The sequence below is a fragment of the Carlito syrichta genome, unplaced genomic scaffold (assembly GCF_000164805.1).
Source record: "Carlito syrichta isolate Samal-C Ts95f unplaced genomic scaffold, Tarsius_syrichta-2.0.1 Scaffold287531, whole genome shotgun sequence".
NCBI classification, from domain to species: domain Eukaryota; kingdom Metazoa; phylum Chordata; class Mammalia; order Primates; family Tarsiidae; genus Carlito; species Carlito syrichta.
Genome location: NW_007231627.1, coordinates 24,683 through 50,557, shown reverse-complemented (window position 1 = coordinate 50,557; position 25,875 = coordinate 24,683). Strand labels below are relative to the sequence as shown.

Genomic DNA, 25,875 nt, shown 5'->3' with positions numbered 1-25,875 from the left:
CCTAGGCAACTGAGTGAGACCCTGTTTCTTTTTAAAAAGAAAGAAAGAAAGAAAGAAAGAAAGAAAATTCAAAATATCCAGGATACAATCCAAAATTACTTGGTATATAAATCATCAGGAATCTCTCAAGTTATGAGAGAAAAGACAAGAGTTCAACTGCAAGAAGACATAGATGATGAAATTTCCCAACACCCTAAAGTATCTATGATAATTGCTCTAAAAAGCAAGGGTAAGCCAGGCTCGGTGGCTCAGCCTGTAATCTCACGCCTTGGGAGGCTGAGGTGAGTGGATTGCCTGAGCCCGCGGGTTCGAGACCCGCCTGGGCAACTTGGTGAGACCTCATCTCTACAATCAATCAAAAAATTAGCCGGGTATGGTAGCGCGTGCCTGTAGTTCCAGCTACCCAAAAGGCTGAGGCGGAAGGATTGCTGGAGCCCAGCATGTCAAGGTTGCAGTGGCCGGGAGTGGCCACTGCACTCCAGAGTCTGGGCGACACAGTGAGACTCCAACTCAAAAAAAAAAGTAAGGGTAAACACACTTGGATTGGAATGGCTAGAATGATAAAAGTGTCATCAAAGAAATATAAGATATAAAGTAAATAATTTAAAAATGCAACCAAAGAATTTCTTTCTTTTTTTTTTTTTGAGTTGAGTCTCACTCTGTTGCCCAGGCTGGAGTGCAGTGGCATACTCAAAGCCACCACAGCCTCGACCTGCTGGGATCAGGTGACCCTTCTGCTTCAGCCTTCCAAGTAACTGGGACTACAGGCGCACATCACCACACCTGGATACTTTTTTATTTTATTTTATTGCAGAAACAAGGTCTTGCCATGTTGTCCAGGCTGGCCTTGAACCCCTGGGCTCAGGCAATCCTCTTACCTCCACCTCCCAAAGTGCTGCAATTATACGCATCAGTCATGGCACCCAGCTAGTCACAAACATTTTTTAAAAAGTCACTGGATAGACTAAATAGCAAAGGAGACCATAAAGAGACAGTGAACTTAAAGATAAATGAATAGAAAGTAACTAATCTCGAATGTACACAGAAGCATAAAGAAAGCATAAACAGGACTTCAGAAAACTGTGGAACCATACCAAAAGGTCTAATGTTCAGGTCACCTAAGTTCCAAAAGAAGAGTAGAAAAAGTATATTATGGAAAAAGTATATATGAAGAAACAATGACTGAAAACCGTCTAACTGTGGCAAAAGATATAACTTACAGAGTCAAGAAGTTCAAGCTCCAACAAGATAAATTCAAAGTCCACAGTCAGACACATCATAATCATGTAACACACACAGGGGAAAGGACTCAAATTACTGCAGATTTCTCATCAGAAACCTGGAAGCCAGAAGGATGCATAACAGTATTTTTAAGGGGTTGCAAGTAAATAAGTATCAACCCAGAATACTACACTCAAAGAAAATATCCTTCAGAAATGAAAGTGAAATGAAGCCCTTCTCAGAAGGAGGGAAACTAGGCAATCCATCATCTGCAGACCTGCTTTAAAGGAACTGATAAAGAAAGGAACTTTGTTGTCAGAGAAACGACACTAGAGGGATACTTGGACTATCAGGAAGAAAGAAGAAAAACACAAGTGGTAAATCACTGGATTATAAGCAGGCACACAAATACAAATTGTACAGCACATATACTAGACACTCACTAATGTTTATTTTTGGATTGCTAATGCTGAAATGACAATTAGGATATTGGTACTACAATATTTATCATATTCACTCACCTAACATATGTGAGATTAAATCTAATAGGCAGTTGAAAGTCCAGCTGAATTGTAGCACATTGATGGTATCTGCCAATGGCATCCTTGATTTTTACATCAATCTGTAAATTAAATGATGCTTGCTTAAAGACAACATTTATTTTTCTTTTAAATTTTAATCTTTTTTGAAACTTATGATCTACTTACTTTAGGACCATAAAATGCTCCATCTCCTGGGTTCATTTTCCATGGTTCTCCAAAGTCCATCAAACTATTCTGCAGTTGCTGGTTTTTTTTTTTTTTTAAAATAGAAAATATTTGAAACTTCTACTTTATTGTTCATTTTACCTTTTTGACATATAGCTTACAAAAAGTTACTATAAATCTAAATTACATTCTACATTAGTTTAACATACATTTATTTATAGAGCATCTTACATTTAACAAGCTATGAGGAGGGACTACATAAAGATGATTAAGGTGGTACTTCCTCTCTAGAAACATATACATTTTAACTGGGAAGAAGGTAAATTGTTCTTGTGAATTCCAGGTAAGCATTTAGGGAGGGGATGCTCTGGCCCTCCTTCCAATATGGGCCCCATCGGCCCTACACACTAACCAGCTTCTGCCTCCTGGTGAGAGTTCTGAGACCTCTGCTCCTTGTAGGTGGGTCCTCCATACATGCAAAGGCATGAAAGCCTTGATCTCGCTGCCTCTTTACTCTGTGTCTGGGTGAGTCAGAAGGCCAAGATGGCAAGTCTTGCCACTCTTCTGTTTTTCCTCCACCTCTGTACATGTGGGGGAGGGCAGTCCCTTAGGATTTAAAGACATGTGGGAGCTGGAGGCCCCATTTTGGTCTTCAGCCCAAGCCACTACATACTTTCAACTTAGCTTGTAGTGAAGATGCTCAGCACTGAAGGTGAGTGTCTGTCCACATTAAAGGGTTCTTTGAGTCTTCTGGTATTCCCATAAATACAGGTTCCTTAGGAAGTACCTGGGCATTCTCAAGTTCTTGCACAGAATACTGTCCTCCACCACCCAACCTCCTATCATTCATCACCCCACCATATTGGTGCCCATGAGGGAGCTGACATTTGGGAGGGAGGTGCCTTATGGAGAAACCAAAACAGTGGTAAAGGCTTGGAGTCAAAGCTGGAGTTGTCGAGAAAGCTGACTTAGAATCTGGTCTTGAGAGAGACAGGGACATCATTCCTGAGATTCTGGGCACGTCTCTCATGGGCCCTACCCTGCAGAATCAGTTTCCTTTCCACTCAGAACAAGAGAAGGCCACCTCCACAGAGTTTTCACTGGTTTGGAAAAGCCTCTATCCAATTCCACTCTGTCTCTAGAAGGAGAAGAGACACTGGTTTGTGTTCCCAGAGAAAATGAGACCCAGCTGCAGCAGATAACCAAGTGATAGAAAGAATTCCTGCAACCCTCCCGGGAGTTAAAAAGCCAAGGAGAAATACGCTTTGGAGAAGAGCATAAAGCAGAGATCACTGTTCCTCACTGGCCACTGAGTACAGAGTTAGGAGGGTCCAATAGGAGCAGCCAACGCTAAGAAGACAAGACCAAGAAAGCCTCAGGTTTATGCAAGAAGCAGCTCTTTCAAAGCATTTAGAGACTCTGAAGACAAAATACTCAGCTGCTCATCTCATTAATTTCCTGATAAGGAGTAGTTATTTGAGAAAAATTTCCCAAAAGTAAAAGCAGGTTCGTCCCTTAATGGGACAGTCACATTCCTGGGTGACCTCAGGCTTGGCTGCTAAACTATTAAAAGACAGTGAAAATGGTGAGAATTCCAGCCCATCCTCCCCATGCCAGGCCTACACCTGGTTCGTCCCTTTTCTTAGCTCCCCACACCCCACCTACCTCCAAATGAATCGAGTAATAATGATGATGATACTAACACCTAACATCTACTGGGCCCTTACATGTGCCTGGCATTATGCCCAATACCTCATATAAGTTATTTCATTTAGGTTCACAATAACCTCATGAAGTGGCTGTTATCACTATATCACTATATCACCACCATCACCACCACCACCACCACCACCATCATCACCATCTCATCATCACTTGACCCTGAAGCTTAGAGATCTTCTATAACTCGCATGGAGCTAATGTCTGAAAGTGGGCAAAACGGCACCAAAGCCAAGCTTTGAATCCTCTTTTCCTCCTGTTTCCACGTGGCTGACAGGACACTGAGTCAGCACCCCTCCTGGGGTAGGTAGGCTATCTCATTTGACTTTCTTCTTTCATGCACTGGACATGGAGGAAGAACTGGAAGGACACGGAGGGGCATGGAGCAGTATGAAAAAGGCCTTATTTATTTTTTTAATGCTGTATTTTACTTTATTTTTTAAAATTTTAGAGCTGCAGGGTACATGTGAGGATTTGCTATATAAGTATATTGCATGAAGGTGAGGTTTGGGCTTCTAATGAGCCCTCTTCCTGCAGTAGTAGACATGGTACCCAAACGGGTGGTTGCGTGCCCCCTGTTCCCCCTCCTTTAACAGTGCCCAGCATCTGTTTTTCCTGCCCATGTGGAAAAGGTCTTATTTAGAATTGGAGACTAAACTGCTTCTATGCAGCCTCTGCCTGGCCTATGTTCTTACTAACTACATAGAGATAATTTATACTATTAATACAGTGTTCCTCTAGTTCTTATTTCTTGTGATGTGTATTCCGCTTCTGTGAGTACAGTAGTCCCCCATTATCCACGGTTTCTCTTTCCTCAGTTTCAGTGACCTAGAGACAACTATGGTCTGAAAATATTAAATGGAAAATTCTAGAAATAAACAACTCATAAATTTTACATTGTGCACTGTTCTGAGTACCAGGATAAAATCTCACACCATCCTGCTCTGTCCCACCCAAGATGTGAATCCTTCCTCTGTCCAGTGTCTGCATGCTGTCCACACATTAGTCATTGAGTGGCCATCTCAGTCATCAGATCAACTGCCAAGGTTGGGCAATGCTTGTATCCAAGTAACCCTTATTTTACTTAACCATGGCCCCAAAGCACAAGAGCAGTGATGCTGGCAATTTGGATATGCCAAAAAGAAGCCATAAAGTGCTTCCTTTACGTAAAAATGTGAAAGTTCTTGACTTAATAAGAAAAAAAAAACCCTATGCTGAGGCTGCTAAGACTGTTGATAAAAATGATTCTTCTTTTCATGAAATTGTGAAGAAGGAAAAAGAAATTTGTGCTAGTTTTGCTGTCACACCTCAAAACTGCAAAAGTTCTGGCCTCAGTGCATGATAAGTACTTAATTACAAAAAAAGAAAAGGCAAACAAGAAAAGGGTATGAACAGAAATGTGTCCCAATTGACAGCAATCAGGTTTGGTACTATCTGCAGTTTCAGGCATCCACTGAGGATCCCTGCAAATAATGGGGGACTACTATATTCCAGGAAGAGGAGGACTGGCAGGCAGAGCAGAGTATCTGGCCATAATACCATCTTCATTTCTAATAAAAACTAATGTGGAAGACACATTGTATTCTTTATATGTTTAATAAGGAAAAAAAAAAGAATGTGATAAGCTCCTCGATCTTGGTTTTAAAAAGCTCAGATGTGGTATCTAAGTGCAGGTGTCTTCAGACAGGGCAGAACCCCCTGGACACGACTGTGAAGGGGACTCCAGCATCAGGTGTGCACGTCTACATCCAGAATATGTAACCCTGGGACTCCACGAGTCAGATTAAGATGGTTCAACAGGCAGTGGTTTAAAATAAACCACACAAACCCAGAGTTAATTCAGAGAATTTCTTTAGAAGCTTATGCCAGTTATTGGTGACCATTACTGAAAAAGAGTATAAATGAAAACCTTGAAAAGTTCAAATTTGAGTTTTAAAGTCTGAAACAAATGTAAGGTATTATTATTATCATTGTTACAACAACAACAAAAAATGGATAGCCACAGCCTACAATCTGCATATTTATCTCATCACTTCCAATTTTAAAATTTCAATTGCAAAGTATCACACCCTCCTGCAAGGGAGTGCAGTCTCTCAAGTGCTTTCCATATCACTGAAATGAAGAGCAAGATTCTCCTTACCTTTTCAGCTTCGTTCCATATTTCAATCTCTCCTAGGAAGTTTTTAGGCCTTGTTGACAAATTTAATTGAAAGGAGAAGCCAAATGTTGAGTAAACAGATTTCAAAAACTGCAAACATCCCTTTATTTCATCTTCAATCTGAAATCAGAGCAAATGAAATATTCAACTAGAATACCAAATTAAATTCATTTATGGAATTTTTAAAAACAAAAAAAACTATTCCTGTCAGGTAGAAATTAAGCATGTTTCTAATGGAGTGCAGTCAGTGACACAGGTTTGGTTGTTTATCCAATTCTTGCTCGAATCCTTGTTTGAATGCCAAGCATGTGCAGGATGCCAGCAGCTCCAGTCCAGTCCAGTCCAGGGGATGGAGAAACAGCAGGTGAGGGCACGCTGTGAAAAAGCAGGGCCACACAGGAGAAGAGTGGCAAGGAAGGGCTGCCCAGAGTAAGTGAGACAAGCTGCAGTCAGAGGATAAGTAAGAGCTCTCCATGGAGAGGTAGGACAGGCGCTCTCCAACAGAGGAAACAGTGGGGGTGAAGGCCCAGAGGACAGAGGAATACACTAAGTCAGGGAGCTGCACAGCATATATCGGAAGAGGGGAGAGGGAAGAGGGTGGTAGGTGATCAGTGGTGGGTAATCTGGCAGAGGACACAGAAAATTCAGTGCCTTCACAGCCTGGGCAATGTACGGACTTCTTAGTTTGAGAACGAGAAGCCAATGAAGGGTTTTAGCAGGAGACTAACACAACCCAATGTGTTCTTTCACAGAACGGAAAATGGACTGGTAAGCTTAGAAGAAAGGCCCGGGCAACCCCTTTGGGTCCCCTCCCACTGTGGGAACTTTTCTGTCCTCTCAATAACAATACACCCTGCTTTCCAAAAAAAGAAAAGAGGCCCATTAGGAAGTTGGTGGAGTCATTAAGGAGCAAGATGATGATGACTTGAATCAGAGTACTTTTAACTCCTACCTCTATTCCCCTTTCCTTCCAAAATATGATGACATGAATGTTAGACATCTTGTTATAGTCCCACTGGTCTCTGAGGAATTTTTTCTTTCAGTCTGTTTTCTCTGTTTTTAAAAATTCCTTCCTTCCTTCTTTCCCATCTTTTCCCCTCCCTCCTTTCCTTCCTTTCTTCGACAGAATCTCACTCTGTCACTCAGGCTGGAGTGCAGTGGTATGATAATAGCTCACTGAAGCCTTAAACTCCCAGGCTCAAATGATCTTCACACCTCAGCCTCCAGAGTAGCTAGGACTGCAGGTACACACAACCATGTCCAGCTAATTTTTCTTCTTCTTTTTTTTAATGTAGAGACAGGTCTCACAGCATTGCCCAGGCTGGTCTCAAAACCCCGGGCTCAAGCAATCCTCCCTTCTCGGCCCCTCAAATTTTAGAATTTCAGTAATTTTTATTTTTGTACTCAAGTTTCCTGTCTCCACCATTTTGCTCATGAAAAATTCACTGAACTTTTTATTTTTCAGTTCTATAATTTCCATTTGGTTCTTCATTATATCTTCTATTTCTTTCCTGAGATTTTTCTATTTCTTTACTGAGATCTCATATTTTTTTGTTTCAAGTATGTTAATAATTGCTCATTAAAGCATTTTTATGATGGCTGCTTTAAAATCTTTGTCAGATAAGTACAATGTCTTTGTCATCTCAGTGCTGATATTCATAGACTGTCTTTTTTAAATTCAAGTTGTGATTTTCCTAGATCTTAGTATAATGAGTGATTTCCAATTACTGAAACCTGGACATTTGGGGTTTTTGTTGTTGTTTTTTGAGTGGGAGTCTCACTCTGTTGCCCAGGCTGGAGTGCAGTGGCATGCTCATGGCTCGACCTCCTGGGCTCAGGCGATCATTCTGCCTCAGCCTTCCAAGTAGTTGGAACTACAGGCACCCCGTTTCCATGCCCGGCTAAGTTTTTGATTTATTGTAGAAATGAGGTCTCGCCAAGTTGCCCAGGCTGGTCTCAAAACCATGGGCTCAGGCAATCCTCTCACCTCGGCCTCCCAAAGTGCTGGGATTATAGGCATAAGCCACCACACCCGGCCAACATTTGGGTTTTATAATAAGACTCTGAACCTTAAACCTTCTGCTATAGCTGGTTTCCACTGACACTGCTCCAGCAGGGGGAGGACAGTACTGCCAAGGTATTGCTAGCTGGGAGAAATCCAAGTTTCTTTTTGAAAAAAAGGAAGAGGGGAGAAGCTCCTTGTTGCTTCTGGGTGGCATGGGCGTTCTAGTTTGTGCCATAGCCTTTAATGAGCACAGAATGCATGGCCTCATTACCACTGAGCAGTGATAAAGTCTGATCTCTCCACTGGAACATTCTCTGACACTACTCAAGCAGGAGTAGAAGACGTGCCTCGTCTCTGCCAGGGGAGAATGAAAGTCCAGGCTTCCCACATGGTCTTCACTATCATTGCCAGGTTGGGGAAGCGGGGTAGGAATTTTTCTAATGAGGAGTAAAAGTCCTGGTTTCCTCAGAAGGTAATGGGGAACCTCTTTACAGTCCAGTGAGGTCACAATGTTGGCTCCTCAATCAGCTATTGCTAGCATATATGGGGCCACATTTTTTTTCTGTGGTTTTTAGCTGGAATAGAGTAGTTATTGTCTAGAACATTTCTGTCTTGCTAGGCTGCCCCTTTCCTAGTCCTTTGGCCAGAGTGAGCAGACTTTTGTTGGCCTTTTATGTCTGGGCCTATTGACTTTTCCTGGTTACCAAGTCTGGAATGTATGTGGCAAAAAGAAAAGCTAAGGAAATCACCACCATGTTGTTTCTTAGGTCTGATGTCCATAGTCAATGTGCCTTCATTCTCATCACCTTTCAGAATATCATGTTTGTTTTTATATACAATATCTATTGTTTTTACTTAGAGGGAAGAATAGGGAAAATACATCTACTTCATCTTCCCGAAAGCAGATCTTTTTGCCCATGGGTTAAGTCAGTTCTCTGTTTTCTTATTGAAGCTTAAATGTTCTTTTAGTATTCTGGATTTAAATACTATAGTTGACATATGCCTTGCAAATATTCTCCAGACTGTGGCTTGTCTTTTCAATATCTTTTGAAGAGCAGAAGTTTTACTTTTTGTGTGTGTGTGTTGGAGTCTCACTCCGTTGCCCAGGCTGGAGTGCAGTGGCATGCTCACTACCACCCCGGCATCAAACTACAGGTGTGCACTACCATGCCCAGCTAATTTTTATTTTATTTTATTGTAGAGATGAGGTCTTGCCAAGTTGCCCAAGCTGTTCTCAAACCTATGGGTTCAAGCAATCCTCTCACCTCAGCGCCCCCAAGTGCTAGGATTACAGGCTTGAGCCACCGCAGTTGGCCAGAAGTTTTACATTTTGATGAACACAATTTATCAATTTTTTCTTTGATGGATGTCCTTTTGGTATCATATCTGATGAATTATCACCTAATCCCAAATCACAAATATTTTCCCCTATTTTACTTCTAGATGTTTTATGACTTTTAGGTTTTATATTTAGGCCTATGATTCATTTTAAGTTAAAGTTTGCATAAAGTATGAAATATAAATCAAAGTTTCTTTTTCTGAATATGGACATACAATCATTCCAGCATCATTTGTTGGAAAGATTTTTCTTTTACCCATTTTATTGCCACCGAATCTTAATAAAAATCAGTTGTCTATATATATGTGGGTCTATTTTAGACTCTATTCTTTTTCACTGATTTATCTATCTTCATTCCAATACCACAATACCATGATTACTATAGCTTTAAAATAATTCTTCAAATCAAGTATAGTCAGACTTTTCTTTGTCAATGTTCTCTTAGCTATACTAAGTCCTTTTGATTGCCATATGAATTTTAGAATCAGCTTGTCAATTCCTACAAAAAAGTCTGTTTGAATATTGACTGGGATTGCGCTGACTCTATAGATCCATTTGGGGACATTTTAATAATATTTAGTCTTCCAACCCATGGGAAAAGTACATCTCCTCATTTACTTAGGTATTCTTTAATTTATCTGAGCAATATTTTGTAGTTTTTATTGTAAAGTTTGTGCACATGTATATTAGTTGGCTTGAGATGCCACAACAAAATACCACAATCTATATGGTTTAAACAACAAGAATTTATTTCTCACAGTTCTGGAGGCTGGGAAATCCAAGATCAAGGTGCTGGCTGATTCAGCTCCCTGGTGAGAGGGCTTTTGCAGATGGTTGACTTTTCACCATGTCCTCACATGGTAAAGAGAAAGGAAGAGCTTTTCTTATCAGGGCACCAATCCTATCATGAGGGCTCCATCCTCATGATCTCATCTCAACCAAATTACTTCCCAAAATCCCATCTCCAAATACCATCACATTGGTGGCTAGGGCTTCAACATATAATTCTGGGAGTCACAAATCAGCCCACAGTGACGTATTTGTCAGATTTATCCCTAAGTACTATCAAATGTTTTGATGTTATAAATAATTGTTTATTTTCAATTTCCAATGGTTCATTGCTAGAAGATAAAAATTCAGTTAATTTTTATATGTTGATATTTCATCCTGCAATGTTTCTAAACTCACACTAGTTCTAACTGCTTTTTGTAGATTACATAGATGATCATGTCATCTACAAGAGTTTTAATTCTTTTTTTTATTTTTCAAGCTAGATGCTTTTTATTTCTCTTTCTTGACTTATTGCATCAAAGAGAACCTCTACAATGATTAATAGAAGGAATGAGACTGGACATCCATACCTTATTCCTGACCTTAAAGGTGAAGCATTCAGACTTTTACTATCAAGTATATGATGTTGTCTGTAGATTTTTCACAGAGGCCTTTTATCGGGTTAAGAAAGTTCCCTTCCAACTCCTAGTTTTGAGAGATTTTTAAAATGAGAAATGGATGTTGGATTCTGCCAAATGCTGTTTCCTGCTTCTGTTCAATGATCATATTTTTTTTCTTTTTTAGCTTGTAAACATTATTTATTTTCTAATGTTAAACCAACCATTCACTCCTGGGATACAGCCCATTTGGTCAAGATGTATTATTCTTTAAAAAATATTACTAGATTCGATCTGTTAAAATTTTGCTAAAATTTTTGACTTGTATTCATGAGAGATATTGCTGTGTGGTTTTCTTTCCTTTTAATGTCTTTGTAAAATATTCTTTTGTGTCAGGGCAATGTTAGTCTCATAGAATGAGTTAGTAAGGATTTTCTCCTTTTAAATTTTCTGGAAAAATTTCTCTAGAATTTATATTCTTTAAATGTTTGGTAGAATTCACCAGTAAAGCCATCTGGGCCAGAAGTTTTCTTTCTGGGAAGGTTTTTAACTATCAATGCAAGTTCTGTAATAGATATAAGGCTATTCAAATTATCTATTTCTTCTTGAATGAAGTTTGATAGTTTGTATCTTTCAAGAATTTGTCCATTTCATCTAAGTTATTAAATGTTTTCGGATAAAACTGTTCATAAAATATTCTTAGTTACAGAGTCTATAATGATGACATTTTTCTCATTCCTGATAATTTTAATTTTTGTCTTTTTTCCTAATCAATCTGACAAGGTTTATCAATTTAATTGATCTTCTCAGAGAACCAACCAAATGATATTCTCTATCATTTTTCTTTTTTCTATTTCAATGGTTTCTGTTCTGTTCTTTCTTGTTTTCTTTCTTCTGCTTACACTGGATGTAATTTACTCTTCTTTTTCTAGCTTCTTAAGTAGAAGCTGAGGTCACTGATTTTAAACCCATTTTCTTTTCTAATGTAGGAATCCAGAGCTAATAACTAACTATAAATACCATTTAAATGGCATCCCACAAATCTTGATGTGTGTGTTTTCATCTTCATCTGTTATATAATATTTCCTAATTTCCTTTTGGATTTTTCCTCCTTAGTCCATGGGTTACCTGGAAGTGTGTTATTGACATAGATATGTTAGAATTTTTCAATAGCTTTCTGTTACTGATTTCTATTTAATTCTATTGTAGGTAGGGAACATGGTGTTTTAATTGAACCCCTTTAAATTTACTGAGATTTGTTTTATGGTTCAAAATGCAGTCTATTTTGGTAAATATTCTTTTTTTTTTTTTTTTTTTGAGTCAAAGTCTCACTCTGTCACCCAGGCTGGAGTGCAGTGGCATGCTCACGGCCACCCCGGCTTCAACCTGCTGGGATCAGGTGATCCTTCTATCCAAGCCTTCCAAGTAGCTGGAACTACAAGCACATGCCACCATGCCCAGCTAATTTTTTATTTACTGTAGAGACAAGGTCTCACCAAGTTGCCCAGGTGGTCTCAAACCCCTGGACTCAGGCAATCTTTTTGCCTCAGTCTCCCAAAGTGCTGGGATTACAGGTTTGAGCCACTGCACCCAACCTTGGTAAATATTCTATGTGCACTTTCAAAGAATGTATATCCTGCAGTTGTTCTAGAAATGTCTATTAGGTCAAATTGTTTGATAATGACCCTTTATATATAAACTTTAATTTGAATTACTCAAAAACCTGAAAATGTAAATTTTAAGTTCTAGGCAATATTGAAGGCCAAAACATCCAAAATTCCAAAAGATCTCTTAAAATATCTCACTTAATGGAATTTAGTGAATTACTTAATAATTTTACACATTTAATATTATTTAATAATATTTAATATTCATCAAAATAAACCAATTATTTGAATAAATTAATAATATAATCGACATAATATATATGATATAAGATTAATATAATTAATAAACAAATTATTAAAATATTTTAAAAAATTAAAGACATTTAATAAAACATTTAATAATTATTTAATAAGTAAATTATTATTTAATAAATGATATTCCACTTAATTAGGCTAATAAAATAACTGGAGGAAGCCAGAGGAAAAAAATTGATTTCATGTCAAAATATTATTGATCTCTTGACCCAATTTAGGGACTCATAATGTGTTAAAGCCGAATGAGACCTCAGAGACAAGAACCAACATCTTATTTTATGGTGACTCTGAAAGACTCCGAGATACGTTCAGGGTAACACCCTGAATCTATGACAACCAGGCTTTAATCTGTATTACTGTTTACCTGCTCTACTGTGCAAAAGATGTGAGCATCATCCTGTTGAAAACGTCTGACTCTGGTCAAGCCGCTTAAAGTCCCCGACAGTTCATTTCTATGTAGAACTCCAAAATCAGCAAATCTAATAGGCATTTCTCTCCAAGACCGTGGACGATGGGCAAACATCAGACTAGAAAACGTGCAAATACACACAGCTTTTATATAGCACAGAAAAAATTAAATAATTATCTAAATATTAAGAAATTACAATTAAGCCTCAGAATCTGTAAACTCCTTATTCTTGTTCTGAAATCACCAGGTTAAAAAATTTTCCTTCTATGAATTATAGTACATTGCGTTTACATCACTGCAGCGCTTTGAGAAAGAACACTGTCTACTCTCTTCCCAGAAATGCTGTTCCTTGTCCTCATTTACCCAGTTAGGACTCACTGTTTATAATTCATTTCAAAGGCTACTTCTTAAGTGAACCCCTACTGAACATCTCCCCAGATAGGGCTAGTCACTCTCTCCTCAGGCTCCAAGAATAAATCGAACACACCCCCACTGCAGCACTGGTCTTCCTGTTTCATGACCGATTGTGTACATATCTGTTCTTGCCCACTCTGCTCCTGAGCTCCCTGAGGGAATGGAGTATGTCTAATCTTGATGCATTTCCAGCATCAAGCACAGGAAGTGTTCAACCAATGTTCCCTGTTGAATAAAAGATGTATCTTCTGCAGAAAGCACTCCTGACTACTACATCCTATGCCCCCTATGCCACTGTGGTCCTGCTTCCTTCTGAAGCATGAAAAGACAAAATGACATTCTCTACTTTCATTTAGCCTTACTTATCATTATAGTCAAAATCCCTGGCTACAGCTTTAAATGATGTCTAGTGAGAAAATGAGTTAAAACTGTTAACACAAGTGTTTTTGAGAATGCAAAGCACTAGCTTAGCCTCTACATTCTGTTTAGAAAAAGAGGTTACAAGCTGGGCTCGGTGGCGCAGCCTGTAATCCCGCGCTTTGGGAGGCTGAGGTGAGTGGATTGCCTAAGCCCGCGGGTTTGAGACCCGCCTGGGCAACTTGGCAAGACCTCATCTCCACAGTAAATCAAAAATTAGCTGGGCGTGGTAGCGCGCACCTGTAGTTCCAGCTACTTGGAAGGCTGAGGCGCAAGGATCGCCGGAGCCCAGCAGGTCGAGGCTGCGGTGGCCGGGAGCAGCCACTGCACTCCAGTCTGGGTGACAGAGTGAGACTCCAACTCAAAAAAAAAAAAAAAGAAAAAAAAAGAAAAAGAGATTACCGCATGTTTACAAACCAGTTTTTATAAAACTAGAGTTACATACATTTTGTGCATGCTATCGTCATAAAGTTGACATCTTTGTTATTATTATTGTTGTTTTTGAGTTGAAGTCTCACTCCGTCACCCAGGCTGGAGTGTAGTGGCACGCTCACAGCCACCCCAGCATTGACCTGCTGGGCTCCAGCAATCCTTCTGCCTCCGTTTTTCAAGTAGCCAGAACTACAGGTGCACACTACCATGCCCGGTTAGTTTTTTAATTTATTGTAGAGATGAGGTCTCACCGTGTTGCCCAGGCTGGTCTCGAATCCGCGTGCTCAGGCTATCCTCTTACTTCGGCCTCCCAAAATGCTAGGATTACAGGCTTTAGCCACTGCACCCACCTCTTTTAGTCTTCACCTAAAAGGGCAGAAAGACTGGGCATGGTGAATCATGCCTATAATCTCAGCACTTAGGAAAGCTGAAGATTGCTTGAGCCCAGGAGTTCAAGACCAGCCTAGGCAACATAGTGAGACAACATCTCTACAAAAATTTAAAAAGTAGCCAGGCATAGTGGCATTTACCTGTAGCCCCAGTTACTTGGGAGGATGAGGCAGAAAGATCACCTGAGCCCAGGATGTCAAGGCTGCGGTGAGTCATGATTGTGCTACTGCATTCCAGCCTGGGTGGCAGAGTGAGACTTCACCTCAACAAAACAAAATAAACAAAACAAAAAACAGAAAGAAGAAATAACTTTTTCAATGTTCAGAGATTTGTTTTAACAATTTACCTTCTAAGGTAAATTTACTTGAAACTATGTATGTTGAAAACAAAAATCTGTAATTGTGGAGAACTGTGTCTATTCACTTCTGGTTGTAAAATGTGCTAGTCTTACTTGCATAACAACTTTATGACAATTACAATCTTTCATAGAATCTAAGACAACACTAATTATAAAATGTACCTTTATGTACCACTGAGAAAGAAAATAACTTATTAAATCATGACATATCACTAAGATGTCACCAAATATAAGATTCATCCCAATTTCAGAAATGTTGAAATGTGAGGGAACAAAGGTATCTTAGAATTAGTGAAATCTAATAACCTATTGATTATGACCTCACTTGTCTTGTTATTCATCCAAACAGTATGTAAGAACTAAATGTCCTGCAAACATGAATATCTGAAGTGCATTACTAGTAGGAAGACAAATATGAAAACAACCTATAAACTTGATACATAATATTATCCTCTAAGAAGCAAAAAATCTAAATGGTTTCCAGCTAACATTCCATCCCTGCCAAAGACTAAACATATATATATATATTTTTTGAGTCAGGTTCTTACTCTGTCAGCCACACAGAGTGCAGTGACACACTCATGGCTCACTAAAACCTCAAATTCCTGGGCTCAAGCAATCATCCTGCCTCAGCATCCTGAGTAGCTGGGTCTATAGGCACATGCCATCATGCCCATTTAACTTTTTTTTTTGATAGAGATAAGGTCTCACTATGTTGCCTAGGCTGATCTTGAACTCCTAGGCTCAAGTAATCTTCCCACCTCATCATCCCAAAGTGTTGGGATTATAAGCATGAGCCACCGTACCCCCATTTTAAAATTTTTCCTTTTTTTTTCTTTAGAGATGAGGTCTCACCAAGTTGCCCAGGCTGGTCTCAAACCCACAGGCTCAGGCAATCCTCTCACCTTGGCCCCTCAAAGTGCTGGGATTATAGGTACGAGTCACCATGCCCGGCCTTCGCTCATATTTTCAAAAGTAAATCTATTCTTCAGAATGAAACAACTTGGTAAAGATAATTAATAATCACCACACTTGGAATTAAAATGATCATTTAATTCCAAAACACAAAATAATTCATTTAAAAAATAATAATTAGAAGCTAGTCATCATGTGAAACATGCTCTGTGTTCTTAGGGAAAGATTTGCTTCACTTTTCCTACTCACCAGTGCCCTGGACAATTCATAGGTTTGAGGGCAAAAGTGTCCTTTTCAATCTCAAAGGTAAACATATTCTCGTTGTAATGCTGCCAGTGGCCTGAGGCTTCCCAGAGTTTACTGTTGTATACATTGGGAGACAGCACTTCTGTGAAGTCACGTTTGTGATATTCCTCCTTTAAGATACATGCATTTAATGTTAATATCTGTGAGGAAAGATTAAAACTCCAACAAAGCAAATATCTTTAAACTTGGGATCATGTCTTATATTAATTCACAATTAACGTACCCTCAGCTTTTGGTGTGGTGGCTTCTGGATCATAAAAGTTTAAGATTTATATATGCTTAGTATATTTGTAACAAGTATCTTTATTTTACAGTGTACAATAGTATATAGCATGTAATGTTTCAATTACTTGACAATTAGTAATTGAAATACAATATACACAGAAACGTGGTATAAATATAAACTCCAAAGTCCTTCTACATTCTAAATAAACAGCAGGGTTTTTTTCTACTAATTAAGAAGTAGAATACTTTTATAATTTAATAAGCCTGAATGCCATGCTGCATGTTACAGTTTTGATCTATTTAGTTTTAAATAGAAATACAGTTGAGAATTTGTAACAATTTAAGTAGTTTATCTTTTTGAGTTGGAGTCTCACTCCATTGCCCGGCTGGAGTGCAGCGATCCTTCTGCCTCAGTCTTCCAAGTAGCTGGAACTACAGGCGCATGCTACCACGTCCAGCTATTTTTTTTTTTAATTGTAGAGACGAGGTCTCGCCAAGTTGCCTGGGCTGGTCTTGAACCCGTGGGTTCAGGTAATCCACTTGTCTTGGCTTCCCAAAGTGCCGGGATTACAGGCTGAGCCACCAAGCCCGGCCAAGAGTTTTTTTAAGCAAAGTTTAAATATTATTTAAACTTCTTTTTTTCTTTGATACCAGTTTGGTGATCTTTGTTGGGTAAATATTCTTGTGCACTTTTAAATAACGTATTCTTGGTAAATATTCTATGTGCATTTTCCAAGATCAGACAAGATTGGGTGTATTCAAGGTAGTCTGACAGTCTATGGGCATTTTCAAAAACTGTACATTCTACTGCTATTCTATAAATGTAAATTAGGTCACATTGTTTGATAGTGTTTGACAGTGATCCTTTGTATGACATGTGAATTAACACAAAAAACTGAAAAACTTAGAATCCTGAGAATCCTTAGATTCTCAACATTTGCAAATCACTTAATAAGTATCGGGCATCAATCTAGATCACCATACTTTAAGCAAGTTTTTTAAAAAACATTTCTCAGCTGGGCTCGGTGACTCAGCCTGTAATCCCAGCACTTGGGAGGCCAAGGCAAGTGCGCTGCCTGAGCCCGCAGGTTTGAGATCAGCCCAGGCTCCTTGATGAGATTTCATCTCTACGATACATCAAAAATTAGCCAGGCATGGCAGCATGTGCCTGTAGTTCTGGCTACTTGGAAGGCTGAGGTGGAAGAATTGCCAGAGTCCAGAAGGTTGACGCTGGGATGGCTGTGAGTGTGCCATTACACTCTAGCCTGGGCGACAGAGTGAGACTCCAACTCAAAACAACAACAACAACAACAAACACATTCCTTACAGTTAAAAAAAAATAGAACATTTAAAAATTACCAACAATAGTCTAATATCACTGAAAGGGACATTACTGTCCTCTTCAGCAGGGCATCTTTTCACTCCATTAGTGGATAGTTTGGGTCTCAGTCATTCAGTAAGCTGCTTTGCCCACCCTTTGTTTTTACTAACTTAGAAAACTTCAGTGAGGGAATATGTCATTAGGAATGGCAGTCATTATTTGATAGCTATGTCAGATGGTTTTATATATTAAGATTAAACAAGGTCTCAAAAATCAAGAGTTGTGTTTGCTTTTAATAATCCATCCTGAATATAATCACATTAGAAATTTATGTTTTGTCAAGGTGTTTAGGAATTATTTTAAATTACCCTTGCAATGGACTGCTTCTGTACCCCCCACCCCAATTCATATGCTGTCTTAAACCCAAAGTGACAGTAGTAGGTGGGGTCTTTGGCAGGTGGTTAGGTCATAAGGGTGGAATACTCATGAACAGGATTAGTGTCCTCCTAAAATGAATCCCAGAGAGCTCCATGGGTCTCTTTCTGGTATATGAGGTTACAACAAGGAGTCAGCAGTCTACAATCTGAAAAAGGCCCTTACCAGAACCTAACCAAGCTAGGACCCTGATCTGAGACTTCCAGCTTCTAGACTCATGAGAAATAAAATGTTGTTTGTGAGCCACCAGTCCACAGTACTTACTTATAGCAGCCTAAACTGACTATGACAATTCCCTATAGATGAAGTGTTAGTAACTACTATATTTATATACAAAATATATAGGATATGTATGCTACCTTATCTCTCTATAATGTAATATATATGGTTTTGTTACCAACTGATGACAAATCTAGGTGAAGGAAACACGGATGTTCACTGGACTACAACTTTTCTATAAGCTTGAGTCTTCCAAAAGTAAAGTTGGGGGAAAACGTGTATTTGATGCCAAACCATCAATTTTTTTCTCTGAAGAGTAAAGAAAATCAAGTGCTGGGAAAGAGTAAACTCTCAACGAGCAGTTTACAGCATGGTCTGGTCTCCTGAAGAAATACAAATAACTTATTCTGACTACTAAAAAATCATTTCATTCCTGAAGTGATAGTTTAAGATTACTGAAGGTACTGAATCTCTATCTGTGCTTAGAGATCTGGCCAATTGAAAACACCAAAACAGCTTGTAAGTGTCAATGTTGTAAAGAAATTGTTTAAGTAACTTAAACAATTGTAAAAAATAAAACAATTCCACATCAACAACTCCTTCCAAAAACCCCATTAAAATAAAGCAAAGAATATGTATATATGTGCATATATGTATCATAAACGCACGTGCGCGCGCGCGCGCACACACACACACACACACACCACACTTTCTTTTTTTTTTTTTTTTTTTTGAGTTGGAGTTTCACTCTGTTGCCCAGACTGGAGTGCAGTGGCCGCTCCTGGCCACTGCAGCCTCAACGTGCTGGGCTCCGGTGATCCTTCCATCTCAGCCTTCCGAGTAGCCAGAATTACAGGCGCGCATTACCACGCCTGGCTAATTTTTTATTTATTGTAGAGATGAGGTTTCAGCAAGTTGCCCAGGCGGGTCTCGAACCCGCGGGCTCAGACAATCCACTCACCTCAGCCTCCCAAAGTGCTGGGATTACAGACTGAGCCACCGAGCCCGGCTACATCACACTTTCTTTACTCACTCATCCATCAGTGGACACTGTGGTTGTTTCAATATCTTGACTATTCTGAACATGGAAGTGCAGACATCTTCACAAGGTAGTGACTTCATCTCCTTTGGAAGTATACTCAGAAAAGGGATTGCTGGGTCATATGTCAGTTCTAGTATTCTTTTCTCTAGGAACCTCCATACTGTTTTTCATAATGGCTGTACCAATCTATGTTCCCACCAACAGTATGCTAGGGCTCCCTTTTCTCTGTACCCTTGCCAACATTTATTCTTTCTTATCTTTTTGAAAATAGCCTGTCATGGTCAATTTTATTTGCCAACTTGACTTTGCCAAGGGGTGCCCAGACACATCATTTCTGACCAAGTCTGTGAGAGTGTTTCTGGGTGAGATCAGCAAATTGGTGGACTCAGAAAGTAGATCACCCTTCCCATTGTGATAGGCATCATCTAATCTGTTGAGGGACCAAATAGAACAAAAAGGTGGAGGAGGGAGACACTTGCTCTCCATGCTTCCTGCAGCCTGTTTGAACTGGGACATCAGTCTTATCCTGCCCTCGGACTTCGATTCACATCATCAGTTCCCCTGGTTCTCAGGCCTTTGGACTCAGACTAAAATTCCACCACCAGATTTCCTGGGCCTCAGGTTTGCAGGTGACAGGTCATGGTTTTTCTCACCTCCATAATCACATAGGCCAAGTCTTCATAACACATCTCTTCCTTTCTCTTTTAAAAGTACTCAAATTCACAGAGACAGAAAGTAGAATGGTGGTTATGAAAGGCTGCAAAGGTGAAAACGGGGAATTCTTGTTTCATGGGTGCAGAGATTAAGCTTGAAATGATGATGAAGTCCTGGAGTTTCAGTTTTGAAAGATGAAAAAAGTTGTGGAGATGGATGGTAATGGTTGCACAAAAATATGAAAAGTACTTAGTGAGAATGAATTGTACATTTAAAATGGTCCATTTTATGCATATTTTACCACAAAATGGTTTTATTGAGGTATAATTTATGTAAAATAAAATTCACCAACTTTTTTTTAAGTTGGGGTCTTACTCTATCACCCAGGCTGGAATGCAGTAGCATGATCATGGCTTGCCACAGCCTCAACCTCCTGACTTAAGTGATCTTCCTGCCTCAGCCTCCTGAGTAGGTGGGACTACAGATGCATGCCACTACATCTAGCTAATTTTTTTTTATTTTTTGTAGAGACAAGGTCTTGCCGTGTTGCCTAGGTTGGCCCCAAACTCCGGGGTTCAAGTGATCCTCCTGCCTCAGTCTCCCAAAGCACTGGGATTACAGGTGTGAGCCACCACGCCTGCCCCAAATTTACCAATTTTAAGTGTACAATTCAATAACTTTTGACAGATATATACAGTCATGCAACTTCTATCACATGACATAGAACATTTCTACACTCCAAGGAGTCCCCTTCTGAAACTATGGAGGATCCTTTCCCAACCCTTGGACTCTTGATCATTCTTCTGTCATTATAGTCTTGCCATTTCTAAAATGTCATATAGTGGAATCATGCCATATGAATTCTCTGATTGCCTTCTTTGGCTCAGCATAATACATTTGAAATTAATCCTTGTTGTGAGTCTCAGTACTTCATTCCTTTTAGATGCTGGGTAGTATTCCATAGTATGGATATACCACATTACACTTATCCTTTCACAAGTTGAAATTTAGGTTGGTGCTATTATAAATAAAACTCCCGTAAATATATCCAAATATAAGTCTCTATGTGGATATGGGCAAATTTTTTCTCTCTTGGGATAATAACTAGAAGTGGAATTGATGGGTCACATGTTAAGTGCATATTTAACTTTATAAGAAACTGCCATACTGCAAAGTATCTATACCATTTTATATTCCCACCAGCAATAAGAGTTCAACTGCTCCACATTCTTGCCAATCCCTGCTCTTTTTAGTTTTTTGTTCTTTTTTTCTTTTAAATATGTAGGGTATAATCAGGGTTAGGTATACAGATGTTCATTATGCAGGTACCCTTGTTGATGAGGTGTGCCCAGCCCCACCCCCAGCAGATTACCACTACTGCCGATTCTTTTCTTACAGTATTACAATAGTTATTCAAGGTCCCTGATCTTTTTATTTTTTTTAAGATGAGAAGGGAACATTCTAGTGAATGTGTAATTGTACCTCACTGTGGCTTTAATTTTCATTTCCTTAATGACCAATGATGTTGAACACCTTTTATGTGCTCTTCTGCTATTTACATGAAAGAAACAAAGATCTAAGGATAAATTTGATGAGAGATGATTAAAACCTCTAAAATAGAAACTACAAAAATTTCCATGTTCATAGATTGGAAAACAATATTGTTTTGGTGTTAATTATCTTCAAGATAATCTCTACACTAAATGCAGTCCCAATGAAAATCCCAGGAGCTTTTTTTTTTTTAAACAGACATTAACAAGCTTACTGTAAAACTTATTTGGAAATACAGAGAATCTAAAATAGCCTAAATAATCCTGAAGAAGAATAATAAATTTAAACCACTGATATAAAGACTTAAAATATAGTAGTCAAAAAAGACAGCCTGGTATTGATGCAAGGACAGACAAAAGGACCAAAGAACAAAATAAATATCCAGAATACTCATATGTAATATAATATAAGCATAAAATAATCATGATGCCTGGCACAATGCTCATGCCTGTAATTTCAATGTTTTGGGAAGCTGAGGTGGAATATCACTTGAGACCAAGATTTTGAGACAAGGCTGACCTACATAGTGGGACCCTGTCTCTACAAAAAAATTTAAAAACTAGCTGGGCATTGTGGTGCACACCTCTAGTCTTAGCTATTCAGGAGGCTGAGGCAGGAGGATTGCTTGAGTCTAGGAGTTTGTGGTTGCAGTGAGCTATGCTCACACCACTGCACTCCAATCTGGGTACAGATAGCAAGACCCTGTCTCAAAAAGACAAAATCAGATGTATGATTATTTGGTTTAGGACGAAGATTCTGCTGTAATAAATGGTATGGGAGCTATTGGATAACCCTGTGAATAAAAATGAACCTTGACACCCCACCTTCCATAGAATCTAAAAATAAGTTCAAGGTAGATCATAGTCTTAAGTATGAAAGCAAACACAATCAACCTTCTAGAACAGAACAGTTTCATGACTCTGAAGTAGACAAAGACTTCTTAAGTGGACATGAAAAGCACTAACTAAAAAAGAAAAAGTAACAAATTGGACTTTGGTAAACATAAGACCTATGGGTCAAGAGACATCATTAAGAAAGTGAATCAATAAGCCAAAGAATGAAAGAATAAACTCACAAACACATCACTCGTATTCAGAATATAGAAAGAGCTCCTACAAATCAATAAAAAGACAGCCTGATTTTTTAAATGGCCAAAATACTCAAGAAGTAATTTCATAAAAGAGGCTGCCCAAATGACCAATAAGTGTATTAAATGGTCCTCGATATCATTATTCATCAAGAAAACAAAATAAAACCAAAAAGCAAGAAAAAGAGACTGGCAATACCAAGATGAGGATGCAGAGCAACTGGAATGCTCATGCATTTCTAAAAGGAAGATTAAATAGTTCAACCACATAAAATATGTCCAGCATTTTCTCAAGAGTTAATTATACACTATCCTATGACCATGCAACCCCACTTCTAGGTACATACCCAAGAAAAGTGAACATTTATGTGCAAAATACATCTACCAGAATGCTCATAGCAGCTTCATGTAGAAGAGATTCAAACTGAAAACAACCTAAATGTGCCCTACAGGAGAATGAATAAACAGGTCATGCTATATTCACACAATGGAATACCTCAAAATGATACAAACAATCATAACAATCACAACTTGGATGGATCTCAGGTGTTAAGTTGAACAACTACAAAAATGCCAGAAATACCACAGCAAATACTGTATGACTCTATTTATATGAAGTTTAAGTCCAGGCAAAATTAATCTATGGTACAGAAAGCAACAAAGGAATTATTTCAGGAGGGAAGAGGGGAGGGAAGTATTGACTGAGAAATGACCCAAGAGGAGCATACAGGGGTTGAAAGTCTTCTATGTCTTAGTCTGGAAGGCAGTTATCTAGATATACACATGTGAAAATTTATCAATCTGTGTACTTCAGATTTGTATATTTTAATGAATAATTTACACTTTAATCAACAACTCTGTCATGACCCTCCACCTAAATGCAGTCATATGATAAATGCAATGCAAGAACCACCCAGATGAGTTAACACTTGGAACCACGAAAGATAATGATGAAATGGCAGTTTCAAGCTATTAAGTTCCAGGACACTTTGTTATGCTGCAATAGACAACCAGAACAGAATGTGGCATTGGATATGGGTACTGCTATAACAATAATCTGAAACATTTAGCTTTGGCCTTGGGACGAAGTGGTGGGCAAAGGCTAGAAAGGCCTCAAAGAGACTGTCTGCAAGGATTCCAAGAAAAATGAAGAAAATGTCACCGGAGCCCAAAGAAAAGGAATCCCTTATTATTATGTGATGCCAGAAATAGACAGTAACACTGTCTCCAGAGGTAACATGGAAAATAGAAAGGACACCCAAAGAACACCTGGATTTAGGTGGGGAGATGTTGAGGCAAAATGTAGGAAGGGACAACTGACTTCTGGCTGTCGATGATAAAACACAAGAAGAGAGAAGATAAAATACAAAACGAGGACTAAACCCATCTTTTCTCTTACCCAGATTCCTAACGAAGAGGCTTGGGGAGTCACTGCCAGACAAGGACTCACCAAAATAGTTTTTATCACCCTATTACCCTAGATCCTAAAGTCTGCTCTCCAACCTGACTCTGGCATAACATAATCTAACAATATAACATGACATGACATGACATGACATAACATAACATTAGAAGGGTTATGGCCCTGAAAAGTCATCTTCTGTGGATCCCAGACTCCAGGAACCTTGTAAGACATTTATCTATCCTCCCTGAAGTCTGTCACAGACAGGACTTCATCAACATATCAACAAACCTGGAGTCTTTCTGCCCTTAGTCTCAGTAAAACACCTTATCTCCTGATGAGAACTACATACCACCAGTGAAAAAAAAATTGTTGAATCCACCTGATACAGAGACCCCTTATTGCCACAGCCTCTAGAGAAGAGCATCGTGAGGGATTGAGTAGGCCCGCATCTGCCCAACATTCCTGGGAGCTAACAAAAAGTGTGCTTCCCCTTACCTCCTATGCACTCCCAGTAAGTAACTTCAAAGTATCCTTAACTTTCCCCTGCAGACTGTACCCAATTAGCTGAGAGATGTAAACCCCCACTTCCTCCATTTCCTTGGTAGTCACAGGTTTGAATAATATAGTACCAAGGTAAGTCTTGTGATTTGTATAACTTTTGTATCAACATAATCATAAGATTTGTGACTTGTATAACTTTTGCACATAACAACAGGTAGTAATGTATAATGTCTTAGGCCTTGTTAATTCCCTTCACTCTATAGCAAGCTTGATTAACACCTCTGCCTGATGTTACTGATAAAAGTTATGAGATACGTCTGGTAACTGGTGTCAGGAAATGTGGACCATAAATGTCATTACTGACAAAATGTGGCTATGATTTAAGTTCTATACAGTGCTCTGCTAGTCACATAGACAATGTATAGGTATCAACTACCCCAAACTTATAAAAGCAGACTATAAAACTTGAAGGGTGAGCAGAACCATTTCAAGAGGCCAAAAACCTGGCTCTGCTCCCTGGATTCAACTTCAGAAATAAACCTCTTTCTACCAGTTTCCTGCCCCTTGATTGAATGGTACTGATGGACAGCAGTGGAGTATTACTCGGACTGTAACATACCTATGACCTGCAAGCCCCCGCTTGAAATGTCCCTCCTTCCTGGGCCAAACCAAGGGAAATCTCACATGTATTGATTTACATTTTTTGTAACTTTTGCTACCCTAAAACTGCAAATAACCACACTGTCATTTGGCCACACTGGACACACTTTCTCAGAACCTCCTGAGGAAGGATTTTCTGGGCTTAAGTTCTCAAGTTTGGCTCAAGAATAAACTATCTTAAAATATTTTACAGAGTTTGGAATCTTTTTGTCAACAAAACAGATGAGACTAATTAAGTTTCTGAGCCAATTTTAAGGAAATATAAGATCACTAGAACCTGTTGAGTTTGAAAATAAAACTTTCTCATCCTTAGACTCTCCCAGCAAAAGACACACAAGATAAGAATGACTTCAGAAAATGATCAACACACTAAAAGTATAATCGTATTATGGTTCCTCATGCTATGTATCAAAATGTTTTAAATAAAAAGTATTGAACATATAAAAATGACTTCAAGACAGATAAAATTCAGACTACAACAAATAAAGCATGACCTTAGGGTAAAGATATGTGTGTATATATATATATTTTTGAGTTAGAGTTTCACTGTATCACCCAGACTGGAGTGCAGTGGTACTCTCACGACCACCCCAGCGTCGAATGGCTGGGTTCTGATGATCCTTCTGTCTCAGCCTTCCAAGTAGCCGGAACTACAGGCACATGCTACCATGCCTG

General features: G+C 38.9%; 1 protein-coding gene across 1 annotated transcript in view; it reads right to left on the bottom strand.

Annotated features, from left to right (window-relative positions):
- The window catches only part of TARSL2 (threonyl-tRNA synthetase like 2), a 60,261-nt gene that overhangs the window by 10,631 nt on the left and 23,755 nt on the right, over positions 1 to 25,875 (bottom strand). Inside the window, exons 10-14 of the mRNA XM_008052823.1 lie at positions 16,044 to 16,210; positions 12,824 to 12,986; positions 5,788 to 5,925; positions 1,929 to 2,006; positions 1,743 to 1,843 (exon numbers count right to left, since the gene is read on the bottom strand). Coding sequence (XP_008051014.1) covers positions 1,743 to 1,843; positions 1,929 to 2,006; positions 5,788 to 5,925; positions 12,824 to 12,986; positions 16,044 to 16,210 — 647 coding nt within the window. The remainder of the gene's footprint in view (positions 1 to 1,742; positions 1,844 to 1,928; positions 2,007 to 5,787; positions 5,926 to 12,823; positions 12,987 to 16,043; positions 16,211 to 25,875) is intronic.